The sequence below is a fragment of the Heptranchias perlo genome, chromosome 26 (genome assembly GCF_035084215.1).
Source record: "Heptranchias perlo isolate sHepPer1 chromosome 26, sHepPer1.hap1, whole genome shotgun sequence".
NCBI lineage: Eukaryota > Metazoa > Chordata > Chondrichthyes > Hexanchiformes > Hexanchidae > Heptranchias > Heptranchias perlo.
The window spans coordinates 28,162,078-28,184,739 of NC_090350.1; the positions used below are offsets into that span (position 1 = coordinate 28,162,078).

General features: G+C 39.7%; 1 protein-coding gene across 2 annotated transcripts in view; it reads left to right on the forward strand.

Moving 5' to 3' along the window:
- Positions 1-7,004, forward strand: part of LOC137342620 (NHS-like protein 3) — a 183,241-nt gene extending 176,237 nt beyond the window's left edge. For both annotated transcript variants that reach the window (XM_068006644.1, XM_068006645.1), the window contains exon 7: positions 2,342-7,004. In XM_068006644.1, coding sequence (XP_067862745.1) covers positions 2,342-2,391 — 50 coding nt within the window. In that variant the 3' untranslated portion in view covers positions 2,392-7,004. The remainder of the gene's footprint in view (positions 1-2,341) is intronic.
- Positions 7,005-22,662: the final 15,658 nt, after the last annotated feature.

Here is a 22,662-nt window from a genome sequence, read left to right on the forward strand (position 1 = left end):
CTACCAGTCCTGCTACCTTCAGGGATCTGTGAACATGGACTCCAAGGTCCCTTTGTTCCTCTACACCTCTCCGTATCCTCCCATTTATTGTGTACTCCTTGTCTTGTTTGCCCTCCTCAAACGTATTACCTCACAATGGGGTCAAATGAAGTTGAATAAATTGAAATGGGGTCACATGAACCCCTTTTTTGCTAAACTTTCCATTCTTCAAAGGAAGAAGAGGGATGCACAAGAGCCCAGAGTCAGAGAATGTGGCATTCTGGGGGGAGGGTTTTCGGGCTGCAGAAAGTTGCACAGAGAGGGAGGGCCACGGCCATGAGTGGATTTAAATTAGAGAATGAGAATTTTAAATTGGAGGTGTTGGGGTACTGGGAGCCAATGTAGTTCAATAAAAACAGGGGTGCTAGTTAAGTGGGACTTGGAGCAGGATAGGATATGGGCAGCAGGATTTTGAATGATGTGGAGGGCGGGAGGCCGGCCAGGAGAGCATCAGAATAGTTGAGTCTGGAGGTGACAAAGGCATAGATGAGGGCTTCAGCAGCAGAAGGTCTGAGGCGGGGACAGAGACAAGTCATGTTAGAGATTGAAGTAGTCAGCCATTGTGATGGAGAGAATACAGGGCGGAGCCACCAGGATTTTTTTTGAATGGTGTACATGTACAGCTGTGTATCTGTTATGCCACTAGTGTCTATATTACCATGCAACAACAAAGGTTCGTAGGATAACAATTTATACCGGTCAGATTATGGAATAAAACCTGCAAAATTTTCGTGCTTGATTTATACTGTAATAAGCTCTCATACAGTATCATACTGTACATTGTAACCCACAGCTGAATTTACATTGGAATCCTTTCAGATGATTTGTAGTTTGGACACTGTTTTTGTTGCAAGATTAAATGGAGTAATGAAACATTAAGGCATAATTTTCTAGTCACCAAACTTTTTTTATTCGTTCATGGGATGTGGGCGTCGCTGGCGAGGCCGGGATTTATTGCCCATCCCTAATTGCCCTTGAGAAGGTGGTGGTGAGCCGCCGCCTTGAACCGCTGCAGTCCGTGTGGTGACTGTTCTCCCACTGTGCTGTTAGGAAGGGAGTTCCAGGATTTTGACCCAGCGACGATGAAGGAACGGCGATATATTTCCAAGTCGGGATGGTGTGTGACTTGGAGGGGGACGTGCAGGTGGTGGTTTTCCCATGTGCCTGCTGCTCTTGTCCTTCTAGGTGGTAGAGGTCGCGGGTTTGGGAGGTGCTGTCGAAGAAGCCTTGGCGAGTTGCTGCAGTGCATCCTGTGGTGAAGGGAGTGAATGTTTAGGGTGGTGGATGGGGTGCCAATCAAGCGGGCTGCTTTATCTTGGATGGTGTCGAGCTTCTTGAGTGTTGTTGGAGCTGCACTCATCCAGGCAAGTGGAGAGTATTCCATCACACTCCTGACTTGTGCCTTGTAGATGGTGGAAAGGCTTTGGGGAGTCAGGAGGTGAGTCACTTGCAATGTAATGCTTTTTCTCCAAAACTTCAGAACAATTCCCTCCCCGGTCTATTCTGATCTCAATGGGGACTCTAGGGAGAAGAAAACAGCTGGGGTTCCTGTTCCTAAGTGCTGTACAATGACTTCTCCTGGACGTGTGTGTGTGAGAATAACTAACTGGTGGGGGGACAGGATTGGGCTCATCTGTGATGAGCACTGCAGTCCAAAAGCCTGTCAACACCAATTGTCCACATTCATTTGGGCAAGGTACTACATCATCCCCTCCCCGCCCATGCCCCCAGATCAGAAATTGATACTGCAGGTGGCATGGGGTTTAAACCTGGCAAATCTGGGTTCTGCCTCCCTGTGGGTGAACTATCCCCTTTGCACCCATGAGGAATTTTGGCCCCCAGCATCTTTTGGAGAGGGAGAAAGGAGGAAATAGGCAGAAAAATGCAGGGTTTTAATTTTTTAAAAAAAAGTTTCAGTATCTTCCCCTGGACCATGTGCTGGGAGATTGATTGATTGAAAGGCCTCGCCACAGTTTAAAAAAAATTGTTTGTAGGTCCTCTCTCTTGCACATCTTTCCACTGTTCTAAAGATCATATTGTACTTTGAGGCTATGAGGGGGTGAAGTGAGGGAATTTCTTGATCCTCACCCACTGGGAATATCAAATTTCAGACTCTTAAATAATGCTGTGTTGTGCTGGAAAGGGAAAAGGTCAAAAACAAACTGTTGTAAATTCCCCGAGGCTCCAAATTCCAATTTTTGTGTGTGTGTGAAATGAAAGGTGGTGTTTAAAAGAGATTTGACTGCATCAATTATTTTGTGTTGAGCAACTGTAATCTTAAAGTTTTTTTTCTTAAATTTAGGGAAACTGGAGACCGGAAATGGACAGCTGGCTCTGTGTAAGGGTGATTGAAGAATTCGGGCATCATTCCTCAGGGTCCCGTTGAGCTTAAAGGTCAAATGTACCTGCCTCGGAGGACAGAAACTTACAATCCAAATAAACGTTTCTTCAGAAAAGCCTTATTGCTGAAAAGTAATGGCCTTGTTTATGCAAAAAAAAATTAAATCTACATTCGCCAGGGGTGCTGCACCTTTACTTTGTACTGTAGTTATGAGCTCTATGAAAGCAGAGGAAGGAAAACTGTCATTGTATTAATGTTACAGTTGATCCAGATTAAAGGCCTTGAGAATGACAGGAGCTAGTATAATTTCTATTAGTCATTCTGGACTGTGCAATTAAAAAGCCACCTTGTGGATATGGATGGTATGGGCTTGGACTGCAACAAAATGTGTTACATAAGGTGGTTTAAGACTATTAGTTTGCAATTGAGAGTATAATATGTTTGCCTTGTCTAAACAACCAATTATAAGTTTTAAATAAAAATCAGTAGGAAGCACACTTACATAAAATGAGGGGATTTGGGAATGCTTTATCTGTGGATCAACAACCAGCAGTCATCTAATAGAAATTTATTCTCCATTAACTTATAATGCATAAAAAAATAAAGTCCTCTATCAAAAATTAGAGACTGTCTTTCCAATTATCTAGATCAAGAAGTCACTTGCTGTCTCCAGTCAGTGTTTTTGAGACTGAGTAGATGACATGAATGCTATCCTAAATTAACAGGGACCATGTCTACTAAGATACATGCTGTGATTTGGCCTTCACAAGCTGCCTATCTGTTTTTCCCCTCTCTCATTCTCCCTTTTATTTTGAAGGTGACTATGCATTTCTAGCGTGAGTCACTTCAGCGTGAGAAGGCAGGATGGTCTGGGCACTTGATTTCCTTTTATGGTTCAACAATGTGACTGATCAACGGGAATATGGGGGCAACCTACAACATCAGATTTTCTGATGTCAGAATGCCTTGACTTCCCATAATGTGTTCCAGCTAGCAACCTGGCCCAAATGTGACTCAATCTAATCTGGTTTGGGGGAACCTGCAGGTCCTATTACACTGACAGTTGATTGGGTAATAGAGCTGTGCTACCTGAATACCGTCAGGCCCAAGGGTGACCATAGGATTAAAGATGCTTTATAATAATTTCTGGGTTATAACACCAAATTGGTTTGATCTGTGAATTCTATATTTGAGAAAGGACAACAGAAAAGAGGTGAAGATTTTTACTTTCTTTGGGCCCAATAACAAAATGCTCTTAGGAACTAGCTAAGCAAGGGCCTTTGCTTTGGTGTTTATAATGCACAAAATTTGAGCCATTAGTTGACTGGTTCTTGAGTTATTTGAAAAGTTTAAATAGATAGTCTGTCAGGAATAAGAACTACCTGAAATATATGCCCAGTTGTAGCCTATCATGTGTAATTTAACATAATACATAAAACTCTCTTCTCCAATCCTTCACAAAAAGAGGTTTATTCATTCCATTTCCACTGATTTATTTCCACAACATTCTCTCATCCTTCACTGGATCTTAAGTTTTAATTGAGTTTTGATGGGGCAAATGACATGCTAGCATTATTTCACTAGTCTCATGCGAGAGAATTGAATTGCCCTCAAGTTTGTTCAAATGGAGTAGGATGCTATGGTGATTTTTCTTTTGGTCATTCCAAAGCTTTCTGCAAGCACTCCAATGAATGTGTACTAAGTACTTAATGTGTAATCAAGTTGCTCTTCAAAATCTTGTTTATAGCAAGTGACTGCATAAATATATGTCAGCAATTGGACTCTGCTGTCTTCCTGTGATCTAAATGCTTTGTACAGTGAAATCTTTAATTCTGTTCACCTTGATTGTAATTAAGCAGCTGGTAATTGAGAGGCTTCCTGTTATAACATCTGCACTGGCTTAAGCTCCTTTCGAAAGTGGGTGAGTTCTTCCTAAACTGTCAGGAGTGCAGAGAAGGGGAGATGTTCAGTACAGATGTTGCTGTACATTCAGCAGTTGTCCCTTTACAAACACATTGGCAAAAAAAACTGGGTCAGATCAGAATGGGAGCAAATGGAAACTTTTTATTCAGTCTTTGCATTTGCTCTCTTGAAACTTTGGATTCTTTCATACTTTTCACTTTTCTCTTCCTTTCTCCCTCCCTGCCCTTCCCCCCCCCCCCCCCCCAAAAAAAAAACACACACACCCCTACTATATGGAGAAACACATTTTTCTACCGTTCTCTGCTGATGTACAGCAGGCAACTAAGAACTCAGCCACAACTTGAAATCTTTTAGCTTAATCTCAAGAGTTGTCATTTGATAGTTTCATGGTGAATGCAAGATCATCTCACTAAAAGCAGATGTCAAAGTCTGGTGATGCCACCTGGAAAGTTAAAAGGTTAATAAAATTATCTGAAGCCCTGGTCCAGCTGACTTGTTTTCTAGTGGCAGGTTCTGTTTGTGAGTCAATAACTTCACAATAAATATTGAGGAGGAACAAAGTGTGAACTTGACTTAATCTTTCAAATGAGTATTAATAGCAACTGTGCTGTTTGGATTTCAGAAAACCTTGCACCAGTCCTCTTTAAACAATAGTAGCACTGTTCTATATATTCTACATCTAAATCCTTTAGTTTATTGACATTTATACACTCTCCCACAGATAAATACACAGCTGATCTGTGAGATGCCCACACTGTTCCTATTCATTACTGCTGTGTAAAATACAATTGTGTATTGTTTGGAGTTCCTACTGTAAATCAAAGTGTTGATTGGAAACAAAGTCTTCACTATTTAGATTTTAATACTCAACTCAACATAAGTCCAATCATTGCCAAATTTAATTTGGAATCATCCGTACCTTTTGAAATGTAAGTACTTTTCTGTAGAATAGACCTTGTTAAGACTTTTCTGTTTGATTCAGCAATTGAATGGTCATTAAATAGGTGTGGTGTATCTCTGGGAAAATTATAAGCTTATTAGGTTTCAACTGTCCTAGTAAATTATGGGAATATATTTTTGTAAAATGATTTGCTCATTGAGGGTGACTATTTTCACATAGTAAAATATAATGGTCCTTTGGAGTTGGCACATTTTGAGTTAACAGTTTTATTTCTAGTGCTGAGAATGTCAAAGAACCTGATTTTATTACTGGCCCTTAAAGGGTTAAGCCTGTAGTACTAATCATTTTAAAAATTCTTTAAAAAGAGCACTTGCAAGGATACAAATGCAGTATAAAGAGACAATATTTGGCTTACATAATATTTAAATTTAGTTTTTATTTTCTTCGATCTAAAGGTCTATTTACATCGCAGAAATAGAGCAAGGTTAAATCAGCTGAAGCCAAATGACTAAGTGCTAATATTTCCACACTGTTTACAGGCCAAAGGTCACTTTGAGTTGGTGGGGGTGCGGGGGAAAGAGAAGGGAAATGATAACAGGTGCATTTTGTCCACAATACTATGTCCTAATTTGAGATTTAATTCTACAATCTCTCAGGGTTCACTTAAAAGTTCAAACTCACTTCCACGATCCTAAATCTATGCTACATTAAATACTTCAAAGATATTCCACCACTCTCATCAATCGTTAATTCATTGTGGACCACCAGTTTCCTGCACAAGAACCCACTCTTTTTAATGGACATCTTTCTGGGGCCTTGCTGCACGTGCTACATGCTGTACAGGACACTGTATTGTGGCAGTGGAAGTTCTTTTTATTAGTGTGAAAAATTCACAAGTTCCTAGCACCATAAGTGAACAATGATCCTTCACACAATGAAAGAACACGCTATATTTATAAGGTTACCAGATTTAGAATCTTTGTACTAACAGCTCTTCCCAGTTTCTTGCTGTAACCAGGCACATAGGAAGGATTCCACGGGTGTATATTACAATGTAAATGTTGAAAATCATTTGATATTCTTTGTCTCACTTTCTGCACTGGCCAAGAATTGCAGTGGCAGTTTTTAATCTTGGATTAAACGTCCCAAACAGGGATGAGTGAGCTGGTATGAGGATCATATTGCAAACTAAAGGGACAAACCTCATGTGTTCACCTAAACATCATTATAAACTGTATCCCTTTGCCTCAAGGCACATGGGAGATGATGTCATTCATGAAGCCAAAACAGAGCAATTGTATCTTTACACCAGAAGTTCTCTTGACCTCCACAATCATTGATGTTCAGGGCCCTTTAAACTGCAAGTCACAAACTCCAGTTGATTGGATCACTTAAAGTATGTTAATATTTGTTACATAAATTATCAAGCATTTGAAAGAGCTTAATGATTGTTCCCTGTAGATACCCATTCTGTTCTTATGATTTGGTTCAAACGGAGACACTGTGGCCCAGCTCCCTCATTCCTTATTCTGAAATATATATGTCTGTACTGCCAATTTTATGAATCTGAACTGCAGTGTAAATGCAAAGGAATAAGGATATGCTGCACATTGTATGTTTGATATTACATTTTAATTACAGCCTAGTTGGCCATTAACATGGGCTATAGCCTTAATTATTATGAACTTAATCACTTAAGGGTATAAACAATGATTTTCAAAGTTTTTTAGGAAAATATTACTAGTGCAATGACATATATATATTTCTTTACTGTTAATAAATTAGCAAATGAATTTCCAACCTGTCTCAGTTTAATGTGTCTATTTTGAGCACTTAAAATTGAGATAAAGTAGTGGTCTGTATATGGTTCCTGCAAAAGGTGGGAAATTATTAAAATCACATCAGTTAAACATGTTTTGTGCCGTCAACTCCTGAACTGAGTAACCTCCTTATACATTTAACTTCTGAATTATAGAATGGAATTTTTAAAAAAATCAATCTTGTGTGCAGTTCCATGCACTTTCTGGGGTTCTATAGGGCCATATTTGAAAGTTACATTTCCTAGCAGCTTTGGAAAACCACAAATGCATGGAGAGATTTTCTTATTAAATATTATAGTTAAAGAATACACACCATTTTTTAACATTTGCCTCGAGACAAAATCAAATATGAAAATAACCCCTCCCCTCCCCAGGCCTCTGCCACACCGTGTAGCATTGAGGGATAAAATCCCTCTTCTGTTCTGAGTTAGTTGACCCAGCTAGATAGTAATAGAGATGTGTAATTTGTCTCAGTATTTCCAGGGAAAGGAGGGGAAAACTGGCCAAGGTTTGTGCTGCTGATTAATATTCAGCAACCCCTGGTTAAAAGTATAAATATATGGACCTTGGATGAGGACAAGATTAGGCTTGGCTGGGATGGCCCCATAGATGCACAACCCTCCTGATGAAAAATGGCTAATTAGATGAGGTAATGGAGGGCTACTGCCACTTGTGGAACCATATCAAGAGTTACTGACTTCAGGAGAGAAATGGTAAAATGGAGGAAAAAAATGAAATCGTGTAGGAAGACTCAATTTGCTTGCAAACAAATGCTATAGGAATGAAGCAAAACTTGCATTTATATAGCACCTTTCACAACCTCAGGATGGCCCAACGCACTTTACAGCCAACTGAGTACTTTTGAAGTGTAGTCACTGTTGTAATGTAGGAAATGTGGCAGACAATTTGTGCACAGCAAGACTCCACAAACTGCAATGTGCTGACCAGATAATCTGTTTAGTATAAATATTGGTAAGGACACTGGGGAGAACTCCCCATCCCCTCTTCGAAATAGTGCCATGGGATCTTTTGCGTCCACCTGAGCAGACAGACGTTTCACATCTCATCCAAAAGACCGCACCTCCGACAGTGCAGCACTCCCTCAGTACTTCACTGGAGTGTCAGCCTAGATTTTGCACTTAAATCTCTGGAGTGGGGCTTGAACTCACATGTAGCATCAATTATGGTACTCAGCAGGAAGGCCCACTCGCTTTCAATCTTGGCCTGTCCTGAATTGATTGATCTCAGTTGGGGCAGCAGTAGGGCTGCTACAAATGTTCTCGTGGTAAGGATGTGGGTAAAGGAACTCTTCCTGGTTAAAAGGTTAGCTGTGCAAGTAGATTTTGCTGAATAAAAGACATCCATGATGAGCACTGAAAATATTTTAAGGAAAGATTTGTAAGTGCCATATGTGCTCAGTTACACGACATTAATGGAAATAATGTTTTTTTTCTCTTGTACCTTGGCTGACCTGGTAAGGTCATTAAACTTCTTTTTACACTGTCACCAAGTACACTGGATATTGTTAAGTGTTGACACTGGTGTACACCACCTCCCATTCCCCCTGGGCTTTTCCTCTTGGTGGTGGCGGGTGGGGGAAGAGATGCTGCTAAGGCACGTAATATTATCCCCATCAGTTGGCGTGCTCCCGATCACAGGCGTTTTCCCTGAATGGAGCTTCCACACATTATTCAAATAGTGCAGGCCCTGGAAATACATGCAGGGTCAACATGGAAGGCTGTGATTATTGTACTGTCCCACTTCCGGTTCGACTTGCACCCAATTGGAAGATGTAGGATACCCACTCCTCCTGTGCATGAAGTTGGTAGGTTGTAGTTGTGTTATGCGCAAATATGTGCTATTGACAAGCCAGCACTTTATCCACCACTACAGAAAGGAAAAATTGGCCAGTGTTACCGCTCCTGATCATTCTTGGTGACCAGCTAGAATGTAGACTAAGGAGGAATTGATTAGGCTCAATTGTGATGCTCCCAAAGTCAAGAGGCAATTAGATACTGTCTAATTTTTACATATGTAGAATAACTAGTTGGCTGTGGTACTGGAGGGCTGCCTGCATGGTACCTAAGCCTCCAGGAGAGGAGTTGAGTTTACTGGGGAGGGGAAGTCGAATTAGTTGTAAAACTGACGGATTTTTAAAAAATTGTCTATTTGTTCTCTGGAAGTAGGTGATGCTGACAAGGCCACATTTATTACCTATTTCTGGTTGCCGAGAAGGCCTGTCAGTTTAACGTCAACTGTGGGGGAAGCTACTAGACTCTGTCATTAGGGATAGAATGACTGAGCACAAGCAAATATGAGCTGATCAGAAAGAGCCAGCATAGTTTTAAGGGGAAGTCATTTCTGACTAATCTAGTTGAATTTTTTGAAGAGGTCGGTAATAAGGGAGTTATCTATATGGACTTCCAGTGGGCATTCAATAATTTTCTGCACAAGAGATTATTAGCAAAAATGAGAGTGCATGGAATTGGAGGTAGCCTTTTAACTTGGGATGGAAATTGGTTGGGAGGTAGGAGACAGAGTGGGGATAAAGTGTAGGTACTCTGATTGGCAAGATGTGACAAGTGGTGATCCCCAAGGCTTTTAGATGAAGGAATAGAGAGTTGTATATTGAAGTCTGTAGATGACTAAGTTAGGAAGGACAGTAAGTAGTGCAGAAGGGAGCAGGAAGTTGTTCCAAGTACACATCATTAAAAGCTAGAGGTTGGGTTCTAAAAGGCTAATGAAATGGTAGCCTTTATCTCATGGGTGCTGGAGTATAAAAGGGAAGAAATTACACTTCAGTTGTATAGAGCCTTGGTCAGCTCCCTTCTGGAGTACTGCATTCAGTTTTGGACACCACACCTCAAGAAGGATATATTGGCCTTGGAGGGGGTGCAGCGACGATTCATCAGAATGATACTGGCGCTTAGGGGGTTAAATTATGACAGGTTGCACAAACTTGGCTTGTATTCCCTTGAGTATAGGGGATTGAGGTATGATCTGATTGAGGTATTTAAAATGTTAGATGGATTTGATAAAGTAGATATGGAGAAACTATTCCCTCTGGTGCAAGAATCAAGAACAAGAGGACATGATCTTAAAATTAGAGTTAGGCCATTCAGTTGTGAAATCAGGAAGCACTTTTTCCACACACAGTACAGTAGAAAGTTTGAACACTCTTCCCCTAAAAGGCTGTGGATGCTATGACAATTGGAACTTTCAAGACTGAGGTTGGATTTTTTTTTAGGGTAAAGGTATCAAGGGATATGGAGCAAAGGTGGGAAAATGTAGTTGAGGTGCAGATCACCCATGATCCAATTGATTGGAAAATCCATTAAGGGTTTGTTTTTGGGGGAAAGGGAATGATAATACTCAAAGCCATGATTTTTATGGAGGAAAGGAATGCCAGAGTTTGAAGTCCTGGGAAAGAATGAGTTGGGATAGGAAGTGGTGCAATAAAGCTTCATTTCAACACTGAGAGCATGTAGGTGATTGTACTTGGAACTAAGAATAAGAGAGGAAAGTTCAGGGAATCACTGGCCATAGTACAAATAAAATGGACAAGAAAAGTTGTGAATGAGAGGAAGAGGATGGAACTAGTGGAGAGGGGGAGGGGGAGGGGGGGGGGGTCCACCTACTTGATAGCAGTTTTTTCTTGTAATCCATCCACAAGAGTTCAAGAGGTTTTAGAGAAGCCTTCCCATACATGGGAGTGGTTTTCAAGTCTTGGACTTTATGGAGGGTTAAATTGTTGAGAAAAGGGGACTGTTTATCATGAAAGAAGAAACCAAACTTCTTGGAGGCAGGTTTAGCAGTGAAGGATATGTGGGAGTTGTATTTGAAATTAGAGGAGGTCAAGCATATTTTTTCCCCCCATTATTGGTATGTGAGCGTAGCTGATAAAACAATTTATTGACCATCCCTAGTTGCCCTGAGAAGGTGGTGGTGGGCTGACGTCGTGAACCACAGCAGTCCGTGTAGCAAAGGTGCACCAATAATGCTATGGTTTGATACAACTGAGTGGCTTGCTAGGCCATTTCAGAGGGCAGTTAAGAGTCAACCATGCTGGTGTGGGACTAGAGACCTATAGGCCAGACTGGGAAAGGATAGCATGTTTTCTTCCCTACTTTACTGAACCAGTTGGGTTTTTATGACAATCTGACAGCTTTGTGGTCACTTTTAGTGGTACTAGCCTTTTATTTCCAGATTTTGTAAACTGAATTCAAATTCTCAAACTGACATGGCGGGATTTGAATTCAAATTTTCTGGATTATTAGTTTAGACATCTGTACAACTAACCCAGTAACACAACACTACACTACCGTACCTCTATTGATAGATGAAGAAGGACTAAGGGTGCAGCCATAAAATGAAACGTGAAGAAATTTTGTCTGAAAAATTGAAAGAAATTCAAACATGCAGGAGATAAAGATGTGGTGGAACCACTGTGCTTTTAGAAGCGAGAGGCTGTAAACTGAGGGTGTGCAATCTGAAGGATGTGAGTGGAATTATCAACAAGAGTGGATAGCATTGGATGGTGAGTGGAGTAGGTCAATGATATGAAGAACAAAGAGATGTAGAGAGTGAGAGATCAGGGGTTTGGAAAAACCTTGTTACCAGTAATAATGGTTCGGAGTCATTATTGGAAGAATCAATAAATGTAGCACTCAGGTGATATTGCAGTCTGATAATGAGTTGCATATTGATGTGATTGGCCAGAGCAAAGAGATTGATAATCCAACAGAGATGCGTTTGTACTTTGTTGATAAAAATGTAATTGTATTATTTGACAGAGCCTTATAATCATATGCTCCTCCTACTCTGTTAACACAGGTTATTAAAATGACCCTGAACTGCTGCAGTGCTACAGTATCAATTATTTTTGCTTTCCTTATAAAAGCTATTTCTGCCAGCTGTACAAATCAATATTGTTCTAGATTTACACTTCTTCTACACCACAGCAATGTTTAAAAGCCATTGGTGCTGCTTTAACAACGTTTATATTTAATTAGACCTAAAAGGATGTTAACGATCACTAAAGGCAGAAATCATGTGACCAATGCAAATTCTAAATCATTATTGGTTGCAACCTGTGGTCTGTTAATTGCCTTGCAGGTTGTGATAGATTTAATGGTACTCTTGCATTGGTTTGGTTTAAACAGAACGTTTCTGTTCACTATCAAAAAAACAACACAAAAAGAATCGGTGTTTTAAACAGTTTAATATATTAGGTACGATGCCCTGGAACTTAATGGCAGAAATTCTTGCCTTGTGTTATTTTTCCATCATCAAGTTGCCAACCTCAGTCAATCAATCTTACTGATGCCTCCAAGGACAAAATAGCATGTGAAGAGAAAGTTTTATAAAGTAAGTTAACACTGTGTTATATTTCAAGGAAAATATTGTATCTTAAAGAAATTGAAGGGTGCTATACAAATCTCATGATTTGGAAGATCTATGAGCAGTTTGAATTATTTTATGTAGTAAATGGGGTTAAAAGTCATATGAAAGAAACATTATGAGCCAGAAATTGCTCCTGAAATAATGGAGGAGCTCAACAGCGCTTTCCGTTTTTAATGACAAATTGAAGGAGCAAGTTCCCGTCTTTGCACATGTGCACTAAAATGCGGAAATTGTGAACTTGCTCCTATTGGTTTGCCAACAATTTGACAGCTTTGAATTAAAAGGCCATCGCACACTGCAATCATAAAAATCATTGAAAAATCGCAAACTTACTCATCTGCCCAGCTGGAAAGTAGCTAATTACATCATCAAACAGCTACGCTTGAGAATACCAGGTCTAAACTAAGTTTTAAAAGCGCGGTTAGTCTTAATGACTGCCAAACAACTAAAAGTTAAATTTTACAAATGTGGAGTCTCATATTACTCCGTATTAAGTATTTGGCAATTCATTTTTTTTATTTTTCCCTTTAATTTAATTCAATTATTTCTTTGGCTTTTTATATTAAAAATTTTTTTTTTTTTATTTACAATGATATCCAGAATACTAACTTTAAATGAATGAAGTCTGCTCGCCTCCTTAAGCAATGCAGCCTCAATCTGTGGGCGTGACTTCTCTTCCTGACAGATTTTGTGGGCGTGTCTTCTATTCTCACAGACTGTTCCACGCGCGCCAACTCACGCTGCTCAGAGGCTGGGCTGATAGCACGCAATTGTTTAAAGTTTAAAATCAAGCAATTCGATGTCACAGAACCCGCAGTAAGTATTTCCATTAATTTGTAGGAACTGCAGTAAATGTTGCCTCACTGCTCTGTGCGATTTCTGGTTAATTGTAATTCAGCTTTGCATTGATGCTGGGCCTGCTAGGTGGTATAATAACGCGAGACCAGCCCACAATAAACAAATTATGAAAAATAGTGGTGATATATGCATTAATAAATCTAGGCTGTGCTTGATCATGAACTCTTACTGTGGGAAAGGAAATATGAGGGGCTGGATTTTGCTCTGAAAATAATGGGCGAGCCTAACAGCGCTCACCGTTATTTCTGTGCAAATAGTAGAGCAACTTCCAGTGACTGCACATGCGCAGTTAAACACACAAATCCTGAAGTTGCTGTACCAGATGCCCTGCTCCTCCATAAGCTTTGCGGGAAGGACATCTCGCCGGCTGATGAATGGAACAGTGTGAAGTTCCTGCACTGACCTGATGGATACGAACTAATCTTGCCAAAAAAAGGTACGTCAAATGTTTTTTTTTAAAGTCTAAGCACCCTGTTAACGGTGTGGTAAGTCTTAATTACTGCCAAACAACCTCTCTGGCACTAAAAATTAACTTTCACAAGTATGGAGCCTCATTCCTTCAGATTTTATTTGTTGTTGAACATATTAAAAAAAACATTTTTTACATTTTAATTTTTTTACTTTGCCTCTTTTATCTCTGTCTCTTAATTCAATATTTCCTACCCTCTTTATTTCACTTTCTGTACCTGATCTGACATTGCATTTACTATTCTAACATACACGTCCTGGTTGCGATGGTGTGGCTTATTAACATGCTTCAATCTGATTGGTTAAGGGGATAGACAGTGACTTGCCCCAATCACACAGGTCCCAGATGCCCTGTAGAGGGCACCACCCTGGATTGAGAGCCCCATGAGTTACTTACCCTGCAAAAGCCCATGAAAAGTCTATGGGCAAATGTATGTCTACTGAACGGTGGGTGCCATTTGTTCGCTGCTCAGAGCAAATTCCAGCCTGTGGTTATCTAGTATTGATGTATTTGAAGTTGATGGGGGAAACAAGACAGTCTGTGCTGAAGGATTAATTTTTTTTTAAAAATCTGGCTTCATTTTAGAGATGTTAGAGCTTTTGTGCTCTGCTTTGCCTAATATGTGCACAAAAACAGAATTCTCCATTTAGAATAGAATTGCTAAATATTAATAATGCCTTGTGTTAAGTATAGATATTTTATAGAAAATTGTTGTCTATGCAATCAGTATTCTGGCTATCTCATTTCTGCTTATTAGTTAAAACTAAATGATACCTCAGTGCCTGTCTGTTACAACCTCTTCTGGTTTAGTCACAGAAATATTCTAAAAGTTTAAACATGAGAATTTACTAGTGCCATTTGCAAACTTAGAATGTTCCATTTTCTTGCTCTGCATTATGAAAAGATTTCTGATCCTGTCTCTCCCCCCACCCCTCCCTGCTCAAAGCCAGTCTGGCTGTAAGATGAGTGTTGAGATTTAGGCAATGCTTTTCTCTTTGACCATACAGGGCATTTGTGCCATGTGGCTGAAGATTGACGCCTTTGGACGGCATAGAATGTGCTCCAATTGGGAAAAGACCAAATGGAAAGGCAAGTCTGTCAACATGCACGATGTTTCATATTTATCTATCTGCTAATCCTTAGCCCAACTACTAATTCAAACTAAGGTGATTTATCTTTTAAAAGCTCCCTGGTTATGTTTTTGGAATGATTTTCAGGAATTGGTTTTGCTGCTTTTGGTTGAATTGCCAATGGAACTCCCCACTGTTCATTCCTGCCACTCTGGAACTGTGGATTTTCCCATTTTTTTTTTAGCTGTACTATTTTCTTAATCCTTGAGAAATAGGTTTGTGGGATCTTTGAATAAAATTCCCAGTACCTAAGTTAGAATAATAGGCCATACAGAAACAAGAAGGTTCCAGATTCAATCTCCTATCTAGATGAACTAGTTCATCTCAGCAGAGGCAACAATGTGGGTGCTACAATTGGAGCTTGTACCCCCGGATTAGGACGGGGGTGGAGAGGGGAAATTGGATCGGGTTCCTGCTACTAATCACTATCCAGAAACAACTACTGGGAGTGCATGTGTATGGATGTTGGGTGAGGACAAAGGTTCAGTTATGATGCTCACTGCTATTGAATACACTGTCAAACCACTCCTGAATACTGGTGCTCATGGAGCTGTACACCAGGAAGGAATTAATGTCTTTGGGAGGGCAGAAATCAGCAGAAAAAATTGTCAAGAGGGGAAAAATTCTATGGGGTTGTATTAACTTTGAAAACACATTTGAGAAAAATGAGCTTTACATTTGTACTAGTGACAGCAGTTAGTGTTCCACCAGAAACAGTTTTTAGTGTTTCAGTTATGCAGATTGTCTTGCAAATACTTTGCTTTAATTTAACATTTGGGGGGGGGGGGGGAGGGGGAAGAGAAAACCTGTTACTAATGTAAGTTTTGTATATGCAGAATTGAAATATGGAACATTATGCAATCATGATTTTAATATTCTTAAATATGCTTTTGTTTTGCTGCACAATGCTGTGATAGTCCATATTTAATCTTTACTGTGGCCTGGAAGACTGTTATGTGGAACTGGGGTCTCTTTTTGAATAATCACTTCAGAGTTCGATTCTTAATATTACAGAACTGAACCACTAAGAATTCTTGGATCAAACTGTATCTCATTCTTGCCTGCAGTGTAGATTTCTTGTAATCGGTTAATTGTAATGAATAATATATTGATTGATTGTCTTCCCTGGGGCTATTTATATACACTACTCATCTGTTGGGCTCACAATTCTTGGTCTTCTACCAAAATGTTCCTGGATATGGTGAGAAACAGCTTAAAAAGGATATGGAAAGATTACACTTATATGGTATTTTGCAACTTCTCAAATAATGAAGCAGTCCGAGCCCGCATGCAGCAAGACCTGGACAACATCCAGGCTTGGGCTCATTAGTGGCAAGTAACGTTTGCGTCAGACAAATGCCAGGCAATGACCATCTCCAACAAAAAAGAGTCTAACCACCTCCCCTTTACATTCAACGGCATTACCATCACCAAATCCCCCACCATCAACAGCCTGGGGGTCACCATTGACCAGAAACTTAACTGGACCAGCCATATAAATACTGTGGCTACAAGAGCAGGTCAGAGGCTGGGTATTCTGCAGCGAGTGACTCACCTCCTGACTCCCCAAAGCCTTTCCACCATCTACAAGGCACAAGTCAGGAGTGTGATGGAATACTCTCCACTTGCCTGGATGAGTGCAGCTCCAACAACACTCAAGAAGCTTGATACCATCCAGGACAAAGCAGCCCGCTTGATTGGCACCCCATCCACCACCCTAAACATTCACTCCCTTCACCACTGGCGCACAGTGGCTGCTGTATCATCCACAGGATGCACTGCAGCAACTCGCCAAGGCTTCTTTGACAGCACCTCCCAAACCCGCGACCTCTACCAACTAGAAGGACAAGAGCAGCAAGTACATGGGAACAACACCACCTGCACGTTCCCCTCCAAGTCACACACCATCCCGACTTGGAAATATATCGGCGTTCCTTCATCGTCGCTGGGTCAAAATCCTGGAACTCCCTTCCTAACAGCACTGTGGGAGAACCTTCACCACACGGACTGCAGCGGTTCAAGAAGGCAGCTCACCACCACCTTCTCAAGGGCAATTAGGGATGGGCAATAAATGCCGGCCTCGCCAGCAACGCCCACATCCCAATGAACAAATTTTTTAAAAAAGCCTAATTGTTCAGTTATTTTGGGGGGGAAAAAAAACAAGCTTCCAGACCATGTATAGCCCCATTGCTCTTGAACTGGAGTATTTGCATCTGCCAATAGAGCAGTGAGAGAGCTGTTCTTGTGCACAGCTTATTTTAAGCTGGATTTTCCTGTGCCATCCTTGAAGATGAGTTTCTATTTGTACTAACAAGCATAATTAGGATTATAATTAGAATAAATAAATGGAACCACCATGAGCACCCATTGAATATCATCCTTATATAGACAGACCTGACCCAACAACAATGATGTCAACCAACAGTTCAATAAATATCACATCCAGTGATTGTATGATGGGGTTTTCTGTTTATATCATAAATGGAAATAAAAAATTTTCACTTTTTTTAGCACTAAATAAACAAAGATGCTGGCAAAATTTTAACCATGGATCAGATGAGCTGAAGGGAAATATAACAATATAAAAGGGATGTTGACATTGCTGGATTTCAAAGTGCTAACAGATTGGTGTTATGTTATGAGCTGGACACTTCAGACCTTGGTATGTTGTGCTCCAGATGTATTTTATGTGCTATTTCAATCCATCTAGAAGAATTAAAGTTAGTATGTGTAAGGTGCATGACAGTACAAGATGTTAATGTACCTGCTGTTGATTTTTGTCTACATATATTTAAAAAGCTTTTTAAATCATGAGCAGGGTGAATAAATCTCAAGCACTTCAACATGAGGTAAGTTCTAATTAGTGCCATCTCCTCTAGGGGGCATTGTTGTCAATTTTATGAGCAATTCTATAAACATTGTCAGACTGTAAGCACCATTAGATTTAATGACTGATGTGACAAAACTTCATTTAAATACCATATGTCAAAGGTTTAGTAACAAATAAACAGGTATTGACAAATAGCAATAGTTATGGCGCATTAGCAAAAGAGAAAGGTGGATTAGATGTTAAAGCTTCCTATACATTGACGGAAGCCTGGCCAACTGCTGATCACAATCTGCTCAATTATAGACTTTTTTTTAAGATTATCACACTATTGTACCTTATTTTGTTGGTGTTACATCAGTTAAGGGTTTGTTGAAATGTGCTATTTTGCAGTTGCTTCTCTCCTGTGCAAAGTACCTGAATTCTGTTCTGATGTGTATCAACTGTGCCTTGATGCATGAATGTTGTTTAATAAGTAGTAAAGGACTTATTAAAACCCATTTCCAGTGTGCTTTCTCTTTGTTGCTTTATCTATAAGAAGTAGACTTACTCAAAGGCAGCATAAAAGTTGCTTTTCTCATTATTATGCCAAGGCTCTGAAATCAAATGATTTAAAATTGAATCTTTTATGGACACCTATCAGAGTTTAGGATTTAAAAAAAAATCCAACAATTATGTTCCATTCTTGCAAGGGTTGTTCTGCCACAGTTATTTTAAGAGTATTTGAATATTGTTGGGTGCAGAATTTATAATAATGCATTTCCATCTCTTCAGATACACTCTGAATGAGATGCACCGCAGCAAGTGGGAGGGGCAAGTGGATTTGAAATGCATTGTATGTACTCTTAAACTTTGGTATTGATGCAGGCTGACGTTGGTCATAGCTGTTCTTTATTTATTTGATGTAAGTTTCATTCCATCACCTTCTGGTGTCCTGCCCTACATTTATCCCTCAATCAACACCTGCAAAAACAGATTAACTGGTTAATCATCTCATTGATGTTTGTGGGCCCTTGTGTGCCAATTTGCTGCTGCATTTGCCTACACAACAATAGTGACAGTACTTCAAAAGTACTTAATTGGCTTTGAAGCAGTTTGGGATGCTCTATGGATGTGAAAGGCACTATATAAATGCAGGTTTTTATTTGGAAATTAGATTTTAATCTAGAACTGATCTGACAATGTTGGGAAGCAAGTAGGGCAATTTTGCCATTGTTCAGAGAGGAGCTGATCATAAGATCACAGTAAAAGCTGTTTCAATTGGTGGATCTACATTGTGGTAAGTCATGCTTCGATTGGAATTTCGTGTATCATAACCTATATCTAGTCTAACCTGCGTAAAACTAACTAAATAAATAAATGACAACATCCTCAAAAATGGTATAGGACTCCTAGTTGAGATGCAGATTTTCAGGGGATTCTGAAAAATCTTTGGTCCAGTAAAATCTCTCATTAGTCCACCAGCATCCCAATTCCAGTTTTCTGTGGTGACTCGTGTAACAATCCTGAAGTGCTGGGTTTGTTGGAAGATGGAGCTGTTGCTTCTTCCTCCCTGGGGGAAGAGAAGAGTGAATTTGTGTATAGAATCCCCAGAAAGTTCCATGAAGAGGGAGAGATGAAGTGCTTTCTGACTTGTATCACAGATACTGTTTGTTATAATAAACACATTCCATTCTATGTAAAAGTGTGTCTGAAATTTCTTTGTAAAAACATTGTTATCTTGTGCTTCTGTCGATCTTCACAGTGCTCAGCGATGTGAATGAATTAAACTTAAATTGCATTATAGGTGTTTTTATAAATTGCCTTGTCTTTTTTCAGGTGTGTATACATCCAGCTTTATGATCTCCTCCCAACAGAAGGGAGAAAAATCCATCAGATTTAGCATTTTGGTTAACATTTAACAGCCATCTCCAATGCTGGTAGAGGCTATGAAACTATCTGCCATGGTTCACACTTACCTCCTGCCAGTACACAGCATAGGAAGTCAATACAAGGTAGAAAATGTCTTATTTGAATACACTGAAACAAGCAAGGGTTGTGCTGTATGAGTACAGTATGTAACAGAATATGTTTACTGTGAACACACTTCCTGATATTCTTCACAAGAGAAAAAGATTTCAGCCCATAAAGAAATTCCAGTTAATTTGTCCCATGATGCACCTGGGTTTATCCCAGGCTGTGAAAGCACCAAATGCTGTTTAACTGGTAACAAATGCAGTCACTGACTTTGGTGATCTAGGTTTGAAATTTGATTTCTTTCTCCTTTCTCCCACCAAAAAGGGGCTACTGCTTATAATACTCTTGGGTCAGTCTGACTGACAGATTGCCTCTGAACAAGTCAGCGTTTTGGTTCACTGCTTTTCTTAAAATTTGAATTTCTGCTCAGTGATGGGTTCAGTGAGCTTGAAGTTTAATTTATCACTGCGATGCGAAGGACATATCTTAAGGAAGTGGGATCATGTTGAACAAACATTTTTGTCTCTGGGGAATTTTCCAGTCGGCTGAATTCCTGGATCATTCAGGGCCTGGCTTCTCTTTAACATCTCTGCTGTAATGTCACCAGAAAAGCTGTAGCTACTGAAGCATCATTTTGTGCTGTATGGCTTTGTACTGTTACCTTAGTTTTAATAATAGAAATAAAGTTTAATAATAAAGAGGTAAAGTTATTGTAATACATCAATCTGAACATGTAATTTAGAGATGGTTCCCTAACAACCAGCAAGTACTATATCAATGTTGCAATGAAACAACTGGCTGGTTAGGTCCAGAAGGTCGAACAGTTTGCAAGTTGGAGTTTATAAACAGAAGCTGATCCGTTACATACTGCTGTATCCAAAACTGTTTTAAACCTCAAAACTGTTTATTTATCATTCAGTATTGGACTTTAATTAACTGGAAAACAAGACCAACATAATGCCAGTATGCAGTGTCAAACTGGATGAAAAGGAAAGTGGAAGCAGAAACTAGAGTAAGTGTTTCCCAGACGCACTTGCGCGGTACTGAGTCCAGAGCCACCCTTCATAACACCGTTCAACTGAAACACATAAGTGACTTTTCACAATTGTGGCAGAGCTTTGTGGTTTATTACAGTGAAGTGCTCCAGAACATAGAGCCAATGCAGAGGGGAAATCCTGGGTAGCCAGCATTGAATTCTTTCAACAACAGCACTACCAGCAATAGCTTTTCATCATGAGTGGGCCAAGAGTCGGTAATTGAAGCCAAGCTATGTTTTTGCAAGCTAGTATGGAATCCCCTTAAAGGAGCACTGTCTTCATTAAAAAGTGTTTCACAATTTTTTAATTAATATTTGTATATGAATGTTCAATTCCAGATCGTGAATTGTCATTGCATCATTTGCAGGTGGTATCAGTGATTTTTGGTCAGAGAGTAAATCTTTTCCTTCTCTGACAAGTCATTCAGGAGCTCATTGCCCCTTTAATACCTGAGTTCTGTATGTTTAACAACTGGTACAGTTTTTCACACCCATCTGCTTCATGTATAAAATACTGTCATGGTAACAGAAACAGGCTGATAACAGTATATTTTTCTACAGTTATTGAAGGGGAAATTGATGCTTTGGAGTACTTGCTCCAACAAAAATCTCCTCTCCCGCACTCCCCCCACCCCATCCTATGATTGTGGGTGGCATGATCAACAATTATAGATCTGGTTCTCTAATATGTGCATTGACGAAAGACTGCCATATATTTTTAAAAAGCACCTGGGTTTGGCATTGACGTAGGAGAATCTTTTCCCACATCATTTCCTTTTCTGGCATCATGGAATTTAGAAAATAGTGGCAAAATGACACAAGATGCTGGGGAAGATCTGGTATCTCTGTATGTGAGTGCATCAGTCGCAGGACTCAAAATGCAGTAGTAAAAATTTGCAGTGGGATAGCCCCAGGTGTTTTTGAGCGACATGATCTGAAAATACTGTGGGGCTTCTCAGTAATGAATGTGTTAATCAGTTTGTACGAATTCCCTGTGTCTGCTGATTTAGCAAAGCCTTTAACCCTTTTAAAATAAATGCATTAACAGGTTTGTTATTAATCTTGCACAGTGCAAATTTTAACCTGGGTGTCCACTAAAAATTAGGTTCATTTCAATAGCATTGACCAATCAAGATGTGATTTTCTTTGCCCAAATTCCAGAGATGCAGGTTAGAGTTAATTACTGCTGTATCTATATGTGTGCTGATATGTCTGTATTGTACTATAATAGCTTGAAAGTAAAATACATCCTTGAAATTCTGATAGATCTCCTTGGGTTTTGTGCCTGGGAATGGCATCACTGATGATGCTTTAGGGTTCTCAAATTAAATATGCTCATCCATATCTAGAAATTCAATGCTAAGAAATGAAACTCTTTTCTGCTTTTGGCATCCATTGTCATTCTCGGGTATTTACAGATGTTTCCTTTACTCTGCCTCAAAAATGCACCTGGACTCCAACCACAGAACACTACTTCCCATTGCATCATTGTGACACCTCCTTGTCGCCTCACTGGTATTAATGATGAATAATCAAAGTTCGGTGAATTCAAATTCACCCAAATGCTAAACCATAGCATAATATTACAACATTGTGAAATACCTGGTGCAACAGGCCAAAAATAAGCCTGTTATCACTATTTAAATATTAGAGAAAAAAAGCCCAGGCTAGTATGGCATGGCACAGACTGGTACCGGACATCCAGGTATAGACATGGGAGATGGCATTCATTTTTAGGGTACAATTAACTGCGCCTAGCAAACTGCCAACAAATTGCTCTGAGTTTGCTTTGGGTTTCGAGAGGCAATTTACACTGGTTCTTCCAAATCCATGGTGATCTGGGTTTAAATTGCACTGGAGCTTGTTCAGATAATTGCATAACAACAACAACTTACATTTACATAGCACTTTTAACATAGAAAAATGTCTAATGACCCTCAATCCTATGGTAGGGCATTT